The 17,484-nt window shown below is 46.5% G+C and overlaps 1 protein-coding gene across 1 annotated transcript in view; it reads left to right on the top strand.

Annotated features, from left to right (window-relative positions):
- The window catches only part of LOC146685309 (MAM domain-containing glycosylphosphatidylinositol anchor protein 2-like), a 164,460-nt gene that overhangs the window by 63,451 nt on the left and 83,525 nt on the right, over positions 1-17,484 (top strand). Inside the window, exons 4-6 of the mRNA XM_085441528.1 lie at positions 3,931-4,127; positions 6,249-6,381; positions 10,000-10,272. Of these exons, the coding sequence (XP_085297654.1) occupies positions 3,931-4,127; positions 6,249-6,381; positions 10,000-10,272 (603 nt within the window). The remainder of the gene's footprint in view (positions 1-3,930; positions 4,128-6,248; positions 6,382-9,999; positions 10,273-17,484) is intronic.

Raw genomic sequence — 17,484 nt, 5'->3', positions numbered from 1 at the left:
AAACAAAAAGAGAGACAGATTACTGGGGTGCGGAAAAAAGGCAGCATACGAGGGAAGGTGGAGTGTGCGTCTCACGGTGATAGCCGGGCCGAGAGAACCAGAGGGGGGTGGAGCTCCAAAAGGGGTCGAGACGGCGAAGCTGAATGTGAACCGAATCTCAGGCGGACAGGTGGACAGGCAGGTGGCTCAAAAAACACGCCGAGTTGTGATCTGGGTACACAGGGAAAGAAAAACAGTGTTAGGTCCGATGGAGAGTTTGTCATACGAGTTCTTTTCCGCAGGCGTACGTTACCGCTGAGAGGCGACTACGGACTGGCGTGGAGCAGCAGGTAGGGCAGGATTAAATAGTCCACCTGGTGATCGCCTGGGATGGGATGCAGGTGTGGGGTTAGCAGCCACGCTCGTGGGCGTGGACATCCCAGCAGCACCCCGGACGCCGGGCCGCGGACCATGACAGTGTGAGGATTAAACGTCTGCGTTAGTCGGTATCTTCCTGCTGATGGTGTCAAAGTCCTGACCTACATGTGTCTGCATCACCTGTGTTGGTGCTTTCTGTTGCTAATCGTGCCGTACGAAGCGGAGGCGTTTCTCCCCTCAGCGACAGCGAGCAGGCTGACGGTGTCTCACAGAACAGGTTTCCTCTTCATCGTGGTGTCATTGCTGTTGCATGTAATGTTTCCTCCAAAACAAAAAGAAGGAAACAAACATACTTGTTGTATAAAAGCCATAATGTCCTGGAGCATGTAGCTTCCTGGGATTGCAGGGAGGTACCTCGACGCATCGCAGCTGAGTGCTGCCTGTGAGGCACAGAAGCTTTTACACAAAGGTAACTGCAGCAAGAGATGAATGGTTTCCTTCACTGCGCCTTACCCTGCAGCCAGCACAGCCTCACTGCGCAGGCTGAGCTGTGGGAGTAGCATGTTGTGGCAGCAGATTGTTTGGGCCTGTGAGTAACTGCACTGGCTGCTTTTTAGAGTTGGACGTTGCTCTGTGTGAAGTGGATTAGTAACCATTAGCCCTTCTGCCCGTGGCAACTTCATAACCACACTCATTATGACCGTGGATCACATTTGGCCAGCTGCAGTCAGCTGATCGGGGAGCTCGCTGTGTTTCCACACACTTTAAAAGCCCTGGGCTCTGCAGTAATTACCCAAACCACAGGAAAACTGACCCGCTGTTTGGAAAATAGAAGGAGGTGTAAATTCAGACTCCACAGGAGGAAACAAACTGCCTGTGCAGGGCTGCATATATCCACTAAGTAAACACATCCAGTGTGCAGTAAAGGGCTGAAGTGAAGTGGCCTTCTGGCTCTGATGGCTCATGCTGTACTCAGGTGCCCACTGCACTCTGTTTGAGATGCTTAAAGGGACAGCGAGCTGACGCCTGCTGAGGCTGGAAGCTTCTCCTGGTGCGGAGAACACGAGGAGATTAGACGTGTCCACCATCACTGAGCTGCAGATGCTGTCAGTGAGCCGCTCAGTGTGCAGAGCAGCTGCTTCATCAGAGAGATAACTCCACCCACCCGGCTGCTGGATGTTTCCATTGTAATCTTCTTCTTTAACATTCTAATAATCATAATAACATATGACTCCTCCCCCTCCTTCTCCTCTCCCTATGACTCCTCCCCCTCCTCCCCCTCTCCCCATGATTCCTCCCCCTCTCCCTATGATTCCTCCACCCCTCCTTCCTCTCTCCCTATGATTCCTCCCCCTCTCCCTATGATTCCTCCCCCTCTCCCTATGATTCCTCCACCCCTCCTCATCCTCTCCCTATGATTCCTCCCCCTCTCCTCCACCCCTCCCTATGATTCCTCCACCCCTCCTTCTCCTCTCCCTATGATTCCTCCCCCTCTCCCTATGATTCCTCCCCCTCTCCCTATGATTCCTCCACCCCTCCTCCTCCTCTCCCTCTGATTCCTCCCCCTCTCCCTATGATTCCTCCACCCCTCCTCCACCTCTCCCTCTGATTCCTCCACCCCCCTCCTCCTCTCCCTCTGATTCCTCCACCCCTCCTCCACCTCTCCCTCTGATTCCTCCACCCCTCCTCCCCCTCTCCCTATGATTCCTCCCCCTCTCCCTATGATTCCTCCACCCCTCCTTCTCCTCTCCCTCTGATTCCTCCACCCCTCCTCCTCCTGTCCCTATGACTCCTCCCCCTCCTCCTCCTCTCCCTATGACTCCTCCCCCCTCCTCCACCTCTCCCTATGATTCCTCCCCCTCTCCTCCACCTCTCCCCATGATTCCTCCACCCCTCCTTCTCCTCTCCCTATGACTCCTCCCCCCTCCTCCACCTCTCCCTATGATTCCTCCCCCTCTCCTCCACCTCTCCCCATGATTCCTCCACCCCTCCTTCTCCTCTCCCTATGATTCCTCCCCCTCTCCTCCACCTCTCCCTATGATTCCTCCACCCCTCCTCCTCCTCTCCCTCTGATTCCTCCCCCTCTCCCTATGATTCCTCCCCCTCTCCCTATAATTCCTCCACCCCTCCTCCTCCTCTCCCTCTGATTCCTCCCCCTCTCCCTATGATTCCTCCCCCTCTCCCTATAATTCCTCCACCCCTCCTCCTCCTCTCCCTCTGATTCCTCCCCCTCTCCCTATGATTCCTCCATCTCTCCCTCTGATTCCTCCCCCTCTCCCTATGATTCCTCCACCTCTCCCTATGATTCCTCCACCCCTCCTCCTCTCCCTATGATTCCTCCCCCTCTCCTCCACCTCTCCCTATGATTCCTCCACCCCTCCTTCTTCTCTCCCTCTGATTCCTCCACCCCTCCTCCTCCTCTCCCTCTGATTCCTCCCCCTCTCCCTATGATTCCTCCACCCCTCCTTCTCCCCTCCCTATGATTCCTCCACCCCTCCTCCTTCTCTCTATGATTCCTCCTCCTCTCCCTCTGATTCCTCCTCCTCTCACTATGATTCCTCCTCCTCTCCCTATGATTCCTCCACCCCTCCTTCTCCTCTCCCTATGATTCCTCCACCCCTCCTCCTCTCACTATGATTCCTCCACCCCTCCTCCTCCTCTCCCTCTGATTCCTCCCCCTCTCCCTATGATTCCTCCCCCTCTCCCTATAATTCCTCCACCCCTCCTCCTCCTCTCCCTCTGATTCCTCCCCCTCTCCCTCTGATTCCTCCCCCTCTCCCTATGATTCCTCCCCCTCTCCCTCTGATTCCTCCCCCTCTCCCTATGATTCCTCCACCTCTCCCTATGATTCCTCCACCCCTCCTCCTCTCCCTATGATTCCTCCACCTCTCCCTATGATTCCTCCACCCCTCCTCCTCTCCCTATGATTCCTCCCCCTCTCCTCCACCTCTCCCTCTGATTCCTCCACCCCTCCTCCTCCTCTCCCTCTGATTCCTCCCCCTCTCCTCCACCTCTCCCTATGATTCCTCCACCCCTCCTCCTCCTCTCCCTCTGATTCCTCCCCCTCTCCCTATGATTCCTCCCCCTCTCCCTATGATTCCTCCACCCCTCCTCCTCCTCTCCCTCTGATTCCTCCCCCTCTCCCTATGATTCCTCCACCCCTCCTCCTTCTCTCTATGATTCCTCCCCCCTCCCTCTGATTCCTCCACCCCTCCTCCTCCTCTCCCTCTGATTCCTCCTCCTCTCACTATGATTCCTCCCCCTCTCCCTATGATTCCTCCACCCCTCCTTCTCCTCTCCCTATGATTCCTCCACCCCTCCTCCTCTCACTATGATTCCTCCACCCCTCCTCCTCCTCTCCCTCTGATTCCTCCTCCTCTCACTATGATTCCTCCCCCTCTCCCTATGATTCCTCCACCCCTCCTTCTCCTCTCCCTATGATTCCTCCACCCCTCCTACTCTCACTATGATTCCTCCCCCTCTCCTCCCCCTCTCACTATGATTCCTCCCCCTCTCCTCCACCTCTCCCTATGATTCGTCCCCCTCTCCCTCTGATTCCTCCACCTCTCTCAGACCTGGATGACCCAGTGATAACGATACATCAGAGTGTGGGTGAAGCAAAGGAGCAGTTCTACTTTGAGCGGACAGTCTTCCTGCGCTGCGTAGCAAACTCCAACCCTCCTGTCCACTACACCTGGAGGAGAGGCAGGGAGGTGCTGTCGCAGGGCTCAGACTCTGGGGTGGAGATCTACGAGCCGTTCTTCACACAGGTGAGAGACACATTTTCATCTCATCTTCAATGAAGCGTTTTAGTTCATGACATGAAGCTGTCGCTGTTAGCAGCATCAGGTCTGTGGGAGAAGCACAAGAGTTCATTAAAAAGAGACGTTAGAGCACAAAAGCAAAGCTCGGTTTGAACAGGTACAGGTCAGGTTTTACAGCTCGGCATCGTCCGTCCTGCCCGAAGTCAGAAAGTAGCCTCCAACAATGGTGCTCCACAGCTGTTTCTGCACACAGGGCTAGCACACCTAGCAGAAAAAGTCACAGTATTGTCCCAGATGTTTTAGGACACGGTGTTGTACAGAGCTCTGAGACAGGGAAACTTGCGTCCTTGATGTTGTCGTCGTGTTAACTTCATGCTTATTCAGGATATTTACAGCTAAATCTTAGGCAGCAGATGTTTGCAGGTGTTGTTGTTGCAGAGTGTCAAACGTCCTGAAATGACTGCATTTGAATAGGAATTATTCTGATCTCATGCCTCGCTGTGTTCCTGCGACGTGGTTCGCACCACCCTCAGTGACAGCACACACCTCTGATCTCAGCTCATCTCCCTGAACACCTGAATGCAGATTCACTGAGTGATTAATCAGTGTGTTCAATACAAATGATCAGTTTGTCTTTGAGTCTCTAACAGTCGTTTAACGTAATCCTTTTCACAAGTTTACCTTTTGATGAGCTTACAGACGTCTGCTTATGATCAGCAGGATGGGAGAAACACTAACAAAGCGTTTAGTTTAACGCTGCCATGATTCCTGTTGTGTCCAAATTACACATCAGCCCTCGCGTGTTGGACAGACGCAGACTTTACTAAACTTTCTTTTTGTCTTAATAATCTGCAGCAACTAATGTGTTTAGAAGGAAGTGAACTGAGCTATAAATGCGTCTCCACAGAGAGATTCAGTCATTTAACTGTGACACAGACTCCAGCAAATTATTCTTCCTCATTTTGTGTTTGCTCCCCTTCCACAGAGCTTCATCAGTGAAAGTCTTTTTAGTTCCAGCCTGGTTTCCTTTTTCTCACTCAGTCCTCGGCTGTGGCCAAAAATAGCTGAAAGTTGGATGTTTTTAGCCTCGCAGTGACGTGCAAAGCACCGCTGATTTCTACAGCCTGGTGAACAAATATGTGTTTATTGGCTTGATGGAAAAAACCCTTAAAACTTGCTATGAAAACAAAAATCTTGGCAGATAAACCAGTTTGTGATTCCAGTTCTGAATCCAAATGTTCTGTGTTTAACAGTTGGGAAAGTCATAGTTTAAGCCTCATCCTCGTCCTCCTGAGGATTAAAACCTCTGCAGATGGAGAGTCCAGATTTGCCTTTTTTCCCTTTGGCCGAGGTTTGGATTTAATTTGGAGCAAAGGGAAGCCAGCCAATCAGGCAGCTAGTTAGTGGGCCGTGTAATACCGCAGCGGAGATAACATTCACGGCAGATTTGAACGCTGTCGACTGTAATGCCTTCAGCCCAGAGCTCACCGACCGGTTAACCCCTCCCCCCTCGCTTCTCATGGGCTGTAATGAGAAGCTTATCTCCTCCTCCTCTTCCTCCACAGCCAAAGAGTTGGCTGCCATCTTTGCACAAACATCCCATTTAAATGTCATCTAATCTCATCTCATCTGTCCGTGAGGCGGAAGGCAGCGTGGAGGCTGCCAGTGGAGATAAGAGAGATTTGGCAGTGAGGTGGAGACGGGAGGAGGAGGAGCGCGAGAAGCAGGAGGAAGAAGGATGAATTTGCTGTCTGTCAGTTTACTGTAATTATAGTTACACGTCACGAGCACAGAGACATCTCCAATTATTTGTACTGCTGCGTGCACATCTGTGAGAGAAACACAACAGCAGCTGTTGTTCCCTGGATGAGCTTTAACTGTAAGATGTCCCGTTAATCACCTCAGTGCTGTTTGTGGAGGACATGCGTGTATTTCACTGTTCATTTGTTATTGAAAGGTTTAGTTTGAGTATTAGACGAATCAGAGCAAACATAAGATGGTAGTGAAAAGAGAATCAGAGAGGAAACCCCACGGTGTTCGGAGCTGATCGCTGACCGCAGGTGTTAGACGCGTGGCACACACCTGTAAGAGCTGAAACAGGTCCAGTGATGTGCGTCTGTGTTTCAGGGAGAGACAAAGATTCTGAAGCTGAAGAATCTGCGGCCGCAGGATTACGCCGACTACACCTGCTTCTCCTCCGTCAGGAACGTCTGTGGCATCGAAGACAAGAGCGCCCACTTCACTCTGAGCAACAGGACAGGTACACAGAAACCCACAGAGCTTCACCCACAGTACAGAGATCAGCCGTGCTTTTATCAGTAGCACATTCATGTTGTTTTTAACCCTTTAAGACCTACCATAGAACCAAGTCCTCCACAGCATGTATATTTTTACATGCTGTGGAGCCATTTTTGGGAGCATTTCAAGTTGCTATACAGCAATACAACCATTAGAGCCCAGATTTTAACAATATGTCTGCATTAGGTGCATAGTAATTACATAAATTGCAAAAAAGTGCAATAAACTACAAAAAAATGTAAAATCGTTTTTGCTTTTTTAACATATATTTCTAGTTAGAGAAATTTAAGAGGCTTATCCCTCAAAACTGTAAATGCAAAAAAGTTGCACAAAATAGTTTCCCACCACAGGAAATTTATTTTAAGTGTCTTCATAGTTTTATTTTTGAAATACACCAATTTTTATACACCGCTGGAAAAACGAAAATAAATATTATAGTGCAAATTTGCAAAAAAAAAAGCAGCATCTGCATCAAAATAAACTATTTCCAGCAGTGCAATATGAGTCCTCAGCATCCCAGAAACGACACAGGAAGTCATGAAGTCAAACATAACTTTTAAAAACACCAGTATAGGCTCATGAGGCCCTGATGGTAAAAAACTACATTTCCGCAAAATGACGTCACTTCCAGTTTCGGGCAGGTCATGGCGGACATGCGATAGTTCGCGCTGATGGACGTAGGAAGTGTTACAAACAGCTGATCGGATCGGCAAAGTGTGTTGCTGGAATATTATGTTTTTGTTGCTGCAAGTGCTTTTTATGCAGTTTTTATGTGGAAGGAAACTGTGACCGAGGACAAGCTGATGGCATCAGATGTAAGAACAACTCCTCCGGTTTCATATGCAAAAAAAATTATTGCGCTAGCTCACGTGGTTGCAGTGCTACCGAGATTTTAGAATAGTTACGCAAAACGGAGCGTGCCCGCTCTGACCGGCTTTAAAGGGTTAAAGACTTCATTATATAAAGTTAGTTTTAATGCTTGGTCCCCTGAGTCGTGGCAGATGGCCCCGCCCCTCCCTGAGCCTGGTTCTGCTGGAGGTTTCTTCCTGTTCAAAGGGAGTTTTTCCTTCCCACTGTCACCAAAGTGCTGCTCATAGTGGGTCATGTGATTGTTGGGTGTTCTCTGTTTTCTTTGTCGTGTCTGTTGAACCTTACAACGTGAAGCTCTTGTTGTTGTGACCTGGTGCTGTGTAAATAAAAGTGCACTGAACTCTGCAGCAGTTAAACACAGACAGTACCATTAACCTTTTAGACTAATAAAAATGGAGCTTTTGGTTTAGCTGTGCACTGAGCTTCAAACGTGTCTCCAGGAAATGAGCCGTTGGGGCCAGCCTCACGCCGTCAGCTGTAGTCTCTGTCCTGGAGGGCGCCACTTGGATGTAGCGGCTCGATCTGCTGCTTGACGTATGAGAGTACTCACATTTTTACAGCCTGGCGTTGCTTTTCTGCATGTTTCGTTGTGAGTGTGTGCGACTGCGCCTGTGCGTGCACGCCGTGATGGTAGAAATGCAGCTGTGTGAGGCGCCGTCGCAGATCTCTTCTTCTCTTTTTAAACCTAGTTGTGTACCTGTAATCTGTGTGCGTGCAGTCACATGCACGTTCTTCATGAAAGGTTTTCCTCTGCTCGCTCAGGCTGCCGCTCTTGACCGGTACAGTAGATCCCACCGCCCCATGGCTTGATGGGATTTACATGATGTCAGCTTAACAGAGGTCGACTCAGCTATTTTTACCTCCCTCGTTATTATTTCTGCATTTAGCTGCTTTTCTGCAGCTTGTGCTGTGCAGCTGGTGGAGGGAGTTGCTGTCACGGTTCTGGGTCCGTTGGACCCAGTATTTTGAGTTCATTATGTTTTGGTACTTTTGCATCATGGATTTTCCTTTATGTTTCTCTGGTACTTGGTGTTTCTGTTATCTTGGTGTTTTTTTTATATTATGATCTGATACTGTTGTGATTATGATTATTATTTAGTAGACTTTGGTCAGCGTCTAGTCTGTCTCTGTCTAGTCTGTGTCTTAGTAAAGTGTGTTTTGTTTCCTGTTTTACTTTGAAGGTTCTTGTTCCTGTCTGATGTCAGTATTCCGGCTTCGCTCTCCCTGTCTCGTTAGGTCTTATTTCTCCCAGCTGTGTCCCCCTTCTGTCTCTAATTCCTTGATGACTCCCTCAGTGTATTTAAACCCAGTGTGTCTTTATGTCAGTGTCGCGTCGTTAACGTCTGTTCACCCTCAGATTATGCCTGTGTGTTTGTGGTTTCGGTGTTCAGTCCTCACTTCATGTTTTGTTTTCTGGCCAGCAATAAAGCTGAGGTTTTTGAGTTGCATTCCGTTTTCTGAGTCCTGCATTTGGATCCTCCTCTCTGCCTGCCCGCACACAGAGCCCTGACAGATGCTGCCTTTCTTTTACAATAAAAGCTTTTCTGCTGTGTTTCAGCAGCTGGGGGCTCCATCACTATGGATTATTGAAGCATGAGAAGATATTTAAAAGCTTTCAAAGTATAAAAACATGTAAAAATGACAGCCACGTGCCTGTGAAGTGGCCAGCCCGGCCTGAAAAAAGCTGCATTTTATACAAATCTCCTTTCACACGTTTTTAGAGGAAAAAGAGTTAAAAGCTGCTGTTATCCATGTCTCACAGACCAGTGCATTATGGGTAACTGAATCATTGATTGTGGAGACATCCTGTTACAACTTGTTATTATAGAGAGTGTGTAACTTACATGAGTGAGCCTCTCTGTGGGTGGTTGTGAGGGCGTCACAGTCGTTTCAGTCTGGTGGTGTTACAGACAGAGCTGAATAAGATGGATATGAGAGAAGGACAGTAAAGCTTCAGTGTGATGCTCAGGAAGGTCAGAAGTTTCTATACCAGAGGTGGGAATGACACTGCAACAATGCAAACAACAATCACGACCAGTTTTCAGACTCAGTGAAAGAGTCGTGACAGTCACAGCTGAGAGGGGATCCACAGCCTGCTGCCACAGGTCGTCAGGAAGCAACACTGTGTGCATCACATTTACACACAGCTGTTACACACTGATGACAGCAGCGCTATCATTACTGTCTTAGCCATGTGATAACAGACTTGCAGCATTAATATTGATGGCATCAGTTTAACACTTAGCTGTGATGAAAACGTTGCTGTGTTGTTTAGTGTGGGACGACAGGAAAGCAGCATCGTTGGTATTTACAGTGATGCAAACGATCTAATCTGATACTTAGACTTCAGCCTTCTTCACCTTTAAAACCATGTTTTCATTTCTTATCCTGTGTTGTCCTGATACTGTTGTTCTTTGGGTCAAATTACATGAATACACATATTTGTTTGCTAAAAATCAAATGCAGAAGCTGTGGGGAATGTTCAGAGTTAAAACACAGAACATAAGTGAGTAAAATAATTGTTTGAATTCTGAAGTAAAATAGTTGCTTCCTTTGTTGACATGTTAGGAAATTGTGACCTGATTGAAAATCATGTAGTTTTTGGGATTCTTCACATTTGTAACTCGATTGAAACGTTTTGACTTTGTGGAAGGTTTCTTGCTGACTTTGACTTCCTCCTCATTTCCAACCCTTCCATCTCCTCCTGCAGCTCCTCCATCTGTCAAGCTCCTCCTGGACGACCCCCTGGTGGTGAACGCCGGCGAGACGATCACTTTGGTCTGTGTGGCATCGGGCGGAGACCCTCATCCCAGTTTAAAATGGATGAGACCCGATGGGCAGCAGCTCCCCAGACGGAGCGTGGTCAAAGGGGGCACGCTGACCGTTCCTGCTGTTGCTATTGACGACGGTGGTGTCTACAGCTGTGTGGGGTCCAACAACGTTGGGAATCCCGCCAAAAAAACCACCACCATCCTGGTCAGAGGTAGGTAGAGCCTGAACGTTTGATCCTCGAAACATCTTGAAAAACGAGTCTTTGTCTGTCTGTGGAAACATCCGCAGCTCTCTTTGTCACACCCGAATTTAAAGCAATGACCTGCAACAGTCAGATTTCTGTTCATGCATAAAGAGCTGGCTGGTGAACAGCTGACATGGCCCTCCCCTCACACTGTGACAGAATGAGCCTAAGTGACTGGTCCAAAGTGGCGTGGACTGGGTTGACTGGGATTTATTTCTATCACAGTCTCATGTGAGCACACTGGTCTCACTGGGAACTGGTTTCAGCTCTGATGTCTGAAGTCTGTGTGCCTCTGACAGTAAAAGAACAGCGCTGCCATGTTTAGATTGCACGGGCTGCTGCAGAGTCGGCCCGACACATCAGCAGAGCAGCATTTATCTGTGCAGAGAGACTCTGAGTGTTTCAGCTCCTCCTCGCTGTGTGTCGTCCTGTCCTGCAGTGTCGTGACGAATTGTTCTCAACTTCATCAGCACGTTTCAAAGTTTGGATGACGCATCCTGCCGGAGATCGTCCCATTTTACCTTTGAAGGAAAGTCAAACATGAACCATCACTGAGCCATGGGACTGTACCTGTAGCCACCTGTACATTAGAAACCCATGAACACGTTCAGGTGCTGATGCCAGAGGAGGGTTCAAACTCTGCACTCCCTGACCCAGCAGAGCAGTAGCCCAGTTTGTGCAGGGACCTTTTCCTTACATGGTTTAAACAAAGAGGACCTTTGATTTGAAATTTGCTGGTTTGAGAGGAGTGGCTTCTTCTGTGTTTTGCTGTGGCACTTGTTTTGTTCTGTGTTTGCTGGTTTGATTTAGTTAAATATAGAAAGATGCCGGAGAAACAAGGTCTTGTCAAAAGACACAACTTTGTGTTTGTGGAACACTGACGTGCTCCTTTGAGAACAGTATGTTTTCTCTTGTGCATTTCCTCCCTCTGTCCAGTGGCGTTTATTCAGCTTCATGAGTCATCTCAGTGGGTGTATGTGTGCGCTGTTCCTCCCTCCGTGAACATGACTACCGTCACGAAAAACACCCAAATATTCAGTTCAAGAGAAAAGCAGTGAAACGTGTCAGGTGTTGTCATTGGCACCGTGATGGTGATTGTGCGCCACACTCATCGGCAGACACACTCACTGCTCGTCAGTGCTGCAGCTGACATCTCCCTCTCTATACCGCATCACAGTGGACGTCCGCTTTTTTAAGGGCTTCAGTTCCTGAAGTTATTTTCTCCGTTTCAGGAAATCCTCATAGACTCAGTGTGGAAGAGTGAGCCAGGCCAAGCAGCAAGAGGAGGTGCATCATGACCATAAACATTTGATCTGGACATAAATGAAAAAAGCACTGCTGCATCAGTGGATTGTGTGCATAATTAGTTTTAATTAGAAAGAACTACTCATCCCATGAGCCATGATCCCACAGTGAGCGGCTCCTTTTGACCTGTGATCCTTTTCACTGTGTTTGACTGAGTTTGTATGGCTGTGTGCTACGTACAGCTGCTGAGACAGTACAATGATGCAGTACCAGTTCCCTGTGAGTGGATCACATCATCAGGTGTGATAGCTTCCTTGTTAATAACTGTGAATTCCTGGTAGTTGACTGTGCATCGCTAATATTATGTCTCAGCCGCACAGAATAAGTAGCTAGCAGGGGTAGCGCTTGCTAACGTTAGCTGTGTCACCCTGGGTGAAATTTGACCAAACCCCCCTCAGCAAGTGTCACCTGGCAGCAGCTGTAGCGGCAACAGCATCATGCTGAGGCTAAAAGACTAAACTTCACCTGTAAACGTGCTGAACTGTAATTGTCGCGGCCTTTTACGTTCCAAACACCAAAAAGGTCCAAGAAAAGGCCGTGGGTGGCAACGGGAGGTTTGTTTTAGAACGCACTTCTGACTCCATTGTTTAAAAATCATATGTGGTTTATTTCGTGGAAAATTATAAACAAAAATCAGCCAAATAACTTCTTAAAACTTAAAATTAAACGAAAGTTAACTTAATTTGCTTTAACAACTTCAAAAGTGGTCAAAAAATCTTTTTCTAACCCTCCCATCTTCCCATCTGACATTTGGCAAACAGAAAACGAAAAACCTCTTTACCACACCCATCCAGGGTGCTCTTAATCTCTTGATTAATGGGAGGGTCCATAAGCTAATAAACCAATCACTTTCCAAAAGCTTCTCCAATAAAATTAATTACAAATTTACATAACAAAACCAGGTCAGAATATTCTTACACCTTCAAAGAAAAAACAAAAATGAATACAAATTGCATTTTATAAACATTCAACAAAAATGGCCACAACATTCCGGCCCCTAATTCCTGTGTAACATGAATTATATCTGTCTAAGTGGCCATCACAAAATGCAATACCAATAATTTTCTTCAGTAGTCCATCCGTATAAGTCTTCTTAAAAACCAAACAAAAGGAAAGGTCAATGTTCTATGATTTCAAGTCTCTGTTGTTCATGTGTTTGCTTTGTGTGTATTCAAAAAAGGTGTATGTTGCTTAATGGAGTGTAGAGCAAAGTGAGTGTCAGTGTAAATGTAGAGCCAGAGGTTCCAGAACTTGGCTCAGTTGGAGGTAAACATTCATTGTTTCCTCTAGATGGCCTCCACCAGGAGATATATTTTGTTGATTGGCCTCTCCAGCTCATTTGTTCGTGTCTTAACTCTAACACGGCGAACTACTCCGTGTGCATCGGCCATGGTTTCAGTGATGCGGCCAATGGGCCAAGAATTTCTTGGTGCAGCTCCATCAACAACAAGCACAACATCACCAATGCAAAAGTTCCTACGAATCTTGTTCCATTTCTGTCGTTCCTGGCTTTTGCCGTTGTCTTTGACACACTATGCAATCTCTGATTATTTTTCTAGCTGCTGAATTAGCATGAGGGATCCAGTATTGACGGCGAAGGGTTGAAAGCATGTGATTTCTTCCTCTGTGACCAATCTTTTCGTGAATATGCTGAAGAATAAGCTTTGAAACATGGCTTTCTTTTGGCAAAATTGCAGGATGTTTTGTTTCCTCAGGTAAATCCGCTTTACTCAGTCTTCCACCCACTCTCAAGACACCATTAGCAACTACAGGATCAAGCTTATACAGATGACTTGACTTCCTTACAGTGCCAGAGTTTAGGGCAGTCATTTCATCAGCAAAATGTTTTCTTTGCACAAAGCTCACTATAGCTTCCTCAGCCTTGGACAAATCCTCAGTTTTGAGCAGAGTGTTCCATTTATCATCTTGCTTAACACATATTTGACTTCCACAGTGCGTGCCCAGCAACTTCTGTCTTTTCCTTGTTTGCAGTTTAAGTCTTTCTTTTACTTTCAGGATCCATGCCACACACCTTTTTAATTTTGTCCAGCTGGAGAAGTACAACAGCAGCTTAGTAGTGGGACACACATCTTCTTTCAGCACAGCTGCACACAACACTTTTACTTCTGGGTCAGCTTCCAAATGGACAGATACACAATTCATGCCTACAGGCCAGTGAACAACAGGTTTACTGAGAAATTCTGGACCATTGATCCAGGTGGAAGATTTCAGGAAACAGCCAACTGTCATTCCTCGAGAGGCTGCATCAGCTGGATTCAGCTTTGAACTGATGTACCTCCACTGCTCAACTTTTGTCAAAGCATGAATGGTGGAAACTCTATTAGCTACATACGTTTTGAACCGTGTGGTTGTGTTTGCAATGTACTGTAGCACAGTTGTGCTGTCAGACCAAAAGACTGACTCACTCAGATTAAGATTGAGTTCAACTGATAGCATTTTGTCCAAGCGCACAGCTAAAACTGCAGCAGCCAGCTCAAGACGTGGGATGGTGACTTGTTTTAACGGCGCCACCCTTGCTTTACCAATAATAAAGGAAACACACACTTCCTGCTTGCTATTAGATAGCCTAAGATATGATACAGCACCATACCCACTTTCACTGGCATCACAAAAGTGATGCAGCTGTGCACTTTCTATCTCCCCAAATCCTTTGGGTGTGACACATCTACTAATACTAAACTTGTTAAGAAGAACTAAATCCTCAACCCATTTTTGCCAAGTTTGTGCCATTTCTGCTGGTATTGTCTCATCCCAGCCAAACCTCAGTTTACATAGCTGTTGCAGAATTTGTTTTGCAGGCAGAATGACTGGAGCTAAGAAACCCAAAGGGTCGTAAATGGAGCTGACATTGGACAGAATACCACGTCTTGTAAGTGGTTTGTTCTTGTTCACAATACTGAATGTGAAAACATCACGTTCAATATCCCATTGCACACCGAGAGCTCTTTCTGTGGGTAGCTGATCCTGACTAAGGTCCAGCATCTTTACACCTGTGGCTCTATTTTCCTCCGGGATCTGACAGAGGACAGAGCGATCACTACATACCCACTTATTGAGCTTAAATCCCCCCTTGGCACACACTTCAGTAAGCTGCTGATAAAGTGAGATGGCCTGCTCAACAGACTGAGTAGATTTAAGACAGTCATCTACATAAAAACTATGCCTGACTGTATGTATAACCTCCTCTGGGTACAGATGTTGGTTATCATCAGCAGTCTTTAGTAGTGCATAGGTGGCACAGCTGGGGGAGGATACTGCACCAAAAATGTGGACTAGCATTCTATGTTCCACCAGCTGTTTTGTGATGTCACATCGGGCCACCAGAGAAAACGTAAAAAGTTTACGTGTTCCTCAGCTACTCTGACCTGATGAAACATCCCTTTAATGTCTGTCATAAGCACTATTGGACCCTGCCGAAAGCGAATCAGCACACCTAATAAAGTGCTAGTCAGATCTGGGCCTTGTAATAGCTCTTTGTTCAGTGATGTTCCAGAAAATGTTGAAGCACAATCATACACAACACGCAGTGTTTTCTTGCGGGGGTGGTAGACCCCATGATGAGGTATATACCACACCTTTCCTTCCTCATTCTTCAACTGTTCTTGTGGTATGATTTCTGAATGTCCCTCCATACTAACATTGTGCATGAATTCTTTGTATTCTTTAAAGAATAACTGGTCCTTCTGAAACCGTTTTAGCAGATATTGCGCCCTCTGCTGAGCCACCTGCTTGTTGTTTGGCATTCTTACTTCAGGTTTACGAAAGGGTAATTTCAAGTAATAATGGCCATCCTTAAGTACAGCTGACTCTGACATTATGTTCATGAACTGTTTATCTTCTACAGACATTTCTGCACGCTCATTACACTGGCTCTCCACAAAATCTTGATTATACTGCTTAACCAGCATTTCCTCTAAACTACTTATAGAAATGCGGTTTACCTGGACAAAACTAGCATCATGCTCATCCTTTTCACTACCCTGATTGAGTGGCCCATTGACAACCCAACCGAGACGAGTTAGCACAGCATAGGGTCCATTACCCTCACTGTTAATGATTCTCCAAGGTTCCAGCGCTTTGGGAGAATTTACACCAATAAGCAGCCCAATGCCAGCATTTATCGGTGTCAACTCAACATCCTTTAAGTAAGGCCATTTTCTTAAGTTTTCTTCTTCATGGATATTTTCTTTAGTGACAGGAATAAACTTGAGTGTACACATCAGGCAACCTCAAATACTCATTCTGTTTCAAAGCAGCTACTTCCATACCAAAAAGTTTATAGCTACTTACTGGCCTTTCCTGACCCATAGTCTTTAACATGATTTCCACTTTTTTTCCAGATGCATTTAACTGCATCATCAACGCCTCAGTGCAAAAAGCTGCAGAGCTGCCGGGATCAAGAAAGGCGTACGTCTCCACAACCTTCGTCCCATTTTCCAACTTCACTTTTACTGGAACAACTGACAAGGCACATTCATTAGACCCGGCCCCAGTATGGCTACCAAAGTTCAAAGAAACAAGAGCATTTGAGACTAATGATTCTTTACATTCAGCTTTAGCTGCTTGCCAAGCTTTACTCATGTGGCCTCTCTTTAAGCAACCAAAGCATAAACCTTTACTTTTAAGGAATGTCACCTTTTCTTTGTTGGCTTTTAGTTTGAATGAGTCACATACGTCCAAAAAATGAGTTTGGTCACAAAACAAGCACCGAGTTTGATCTAACCCTTTATCTTCATGGCTTATCTGAGTCCGTTCCGGTTTGTGTTTGTCATTGATCTGTTCTGAAACTACAGCAACAGAAGTAGCGAAGCTACTGCTTTTAGTTTTAAGCGGTGTCTTTGATGGTTTTGAAGCCATCTTTTCTGTTGTGTTTTGACTTTCTCCAAAAACAGGATCTAATGCAGCTTTTGTTTGCTTTTCAAGAAAATCAAGAAGATCTTTAAATCCTGCTCTGCGATCGCACTTTTCTGTTGTATCAACGATTATTAGTCGCCATTTATCACGAAGTCTAAAAGGCAACTTTGAAACAAGAATCCTCATATTGGTTGAATTTTCCAGCTCATCAAGAAACCCAGCTTCATCCATTGTGTTGAAGCAGCTTCTTAGAAAGAATGTGTAAGCTCGTAATGCTGAAGCATCATCAGACTTTAAAAGTGACCAGTTAAGAGCCTTGTCTATAAATGCAGACGTTATCTTTGCTCTGTTACCAAAGTTCCACTCAAGCTGCCTTTTTGCCTCAACAGAAGCTGTCTGTGGACTCATGTGCATACAACTTCTCACTAAAATTCTGGGCTGTCCTGTAGTAAACTGTTCTAAATAATAAAGCCTATCCTGCATATTATCAGTTTTAGTCTCTATTCCTTGTTCAAAAGCCTTAAGAAAGGATCTAAAACGCAAAGGATCACCACCAAAAACAGGAATGTCCATAGCTGGAAGCAGTGACAACCTCTGTTGGTTTACAAGCATCTGAGTAATTTCATTTTGCTTTGTCATAATCTCTATTAGGGCACTGCTGTGAACATCAACCTGTGAAGAGATTGGCCTTGGGCTTTCCCCTTCTGGTTTGACCTTAGCAGGTGCATGTGTCTCTAGGGGCATTGGCAAAGGAGAATGAACTAAAGGGGCTTTCTTTGTTCTTGGAGCCTTTTGAGCTGTAGCAGCAGGTATGAACTCAGTAGATGTTCCAGAAGGCGCTGTAATCCCGCCTTCTGATTCAACCTCAGCCCTGGATGCAAGGCTCTGCCGATCCTGAGCAGAGGTGAGAATTTGCCTTTTTGCATCAGCCTTAACCAACTTAGTTCTTAGAGCCAATGCTTCTTTTCTTGCTTTTAATTGAACTTCTTCCAGTTCGAG

Source organism: Copadichromis virginalis, linkage group LG19, assembly GCF_057382275.1.
Source record: "Copadichromis virginalis isolate Kocher_CV1m ecotype Utaka linkage group LG19, C_Virginalis_male_GT1.1, whole genome shotgun sequence".
Lineage (NCBI taxonomy): Eukaryota > Metazoa > Chordata > Actinopteri > Cichliformes > Cichlidae > Copadichromis > Copadichromis virginalis.
This window is presented reverse-complemented; position numbering and strand designations above follow the sequence as displayed.